The sequence below is a fragment of the Pygoscelis adeliae genome, unplaced genomic scaffold (assembly GCF_000699105.1).
Source record: "Pygoscelis adeliae isolate BGI_AS28 unplaced genomic scaffold, ASM69910v1 Scaffold472, whole genome shotgun sequence".
Taxonomy (NCBI): domain Eukaryota; kingdom Metazoa; phylum Chordata; class Aves; order Sphenisciformes; family Spheniscidae; genus Pygoscelis; species Pygoscelis adeliae.
In genome coordinates, this window is record NW_008824239.1 from 56,961 (window position 1) to 57,730 (window position 770).

Genomic DNA, 770 nt, shown 5'->3' on the forward strand with positions numbered 1-770 from the left:
CGGGAGGCGAGGGCAGGCCGAGTGGTTTCTCCACACCAGCTGGTTCTCAGCGAGGCCGATTTAATCTGCAGAGGCTGCAGCGGGGGCAAGACAGGGTGTGAGCGCGGAGCGGGCTGGAGGCAGCCTCGCCCTGCAGCTTCCAGGGCGGCAGGTACGTGCCAGCGTGTAACTGGCAGGGGACCGATGAGGGAACCTCTCTCCTCCTCTGCCCGAGCTGCAGGTTCGCGCTGCCAAACCGCTTCCCGGAGAAAGGCGGCTTCGCGCGGCGCAGCCCCAGGCCGCCCCGCCGGCAGATGCCGAGAGCTCTTCCCAAATGGGAAGAGGAGCCATCCCGCAATGGGATCTTCCCACAGTGCCTCCCCAAAGCCCTCCCGAGCTCCCTCCCGGGGCTGGGGACTCGGGGTGAGGAGGGAGAACGCCTACCTGCTCTTGTCTGCCTGTGCTTGGGGGTGGCAAACCGGTCCCACTGAGCAACGATGATGGCAGAGATGCCCAGGACACAGACGATGGAGAGGTAGATGAGTCTTGGCTGCGGGGAGCAGTAGAACGAGTAGTAGAGCCACGGGACAAAGCTCCCCATGATCAGCAGTGCAATTCCCGAATAATCCAACCTGCAGCCGGGGTGCGATGACAGAGAGTCACGGGTGAGCCCCAAAATCCACCCCCCCTCCTTGTGTCCTCTTGGTAACGGTGCGTCGGTACCCTCCAGCCTGTCTGCACCCAAATGGGGTCACCAGGGCCAGACAGGCAGCCCCCGGCCCCCCGGCGGA

At 64.8% G+C, this 770-nt stretch overlaps 1 protein-coding gene across 1 annotated transcript in view; it reads right to left on the minus strand.

Moving 5' to 3' along the window:
- Nucleotides 1–770, minus strand: part of ADIPOR1 (adiponectin receptor 1) — a 5,664-nt gene that overhangs the window by 1,655 nt on the left and 3,239 nt on the right. The window contains exon 4 of the mRNA XM_009335106.1: nt 424–611. Within this exon, the coding sequence (XP_009333381.1) occupies nt 424–611 (188 nt within the window). The remainder of the gene's footprint in view (nt 1–423; nt 612–770) is intronic.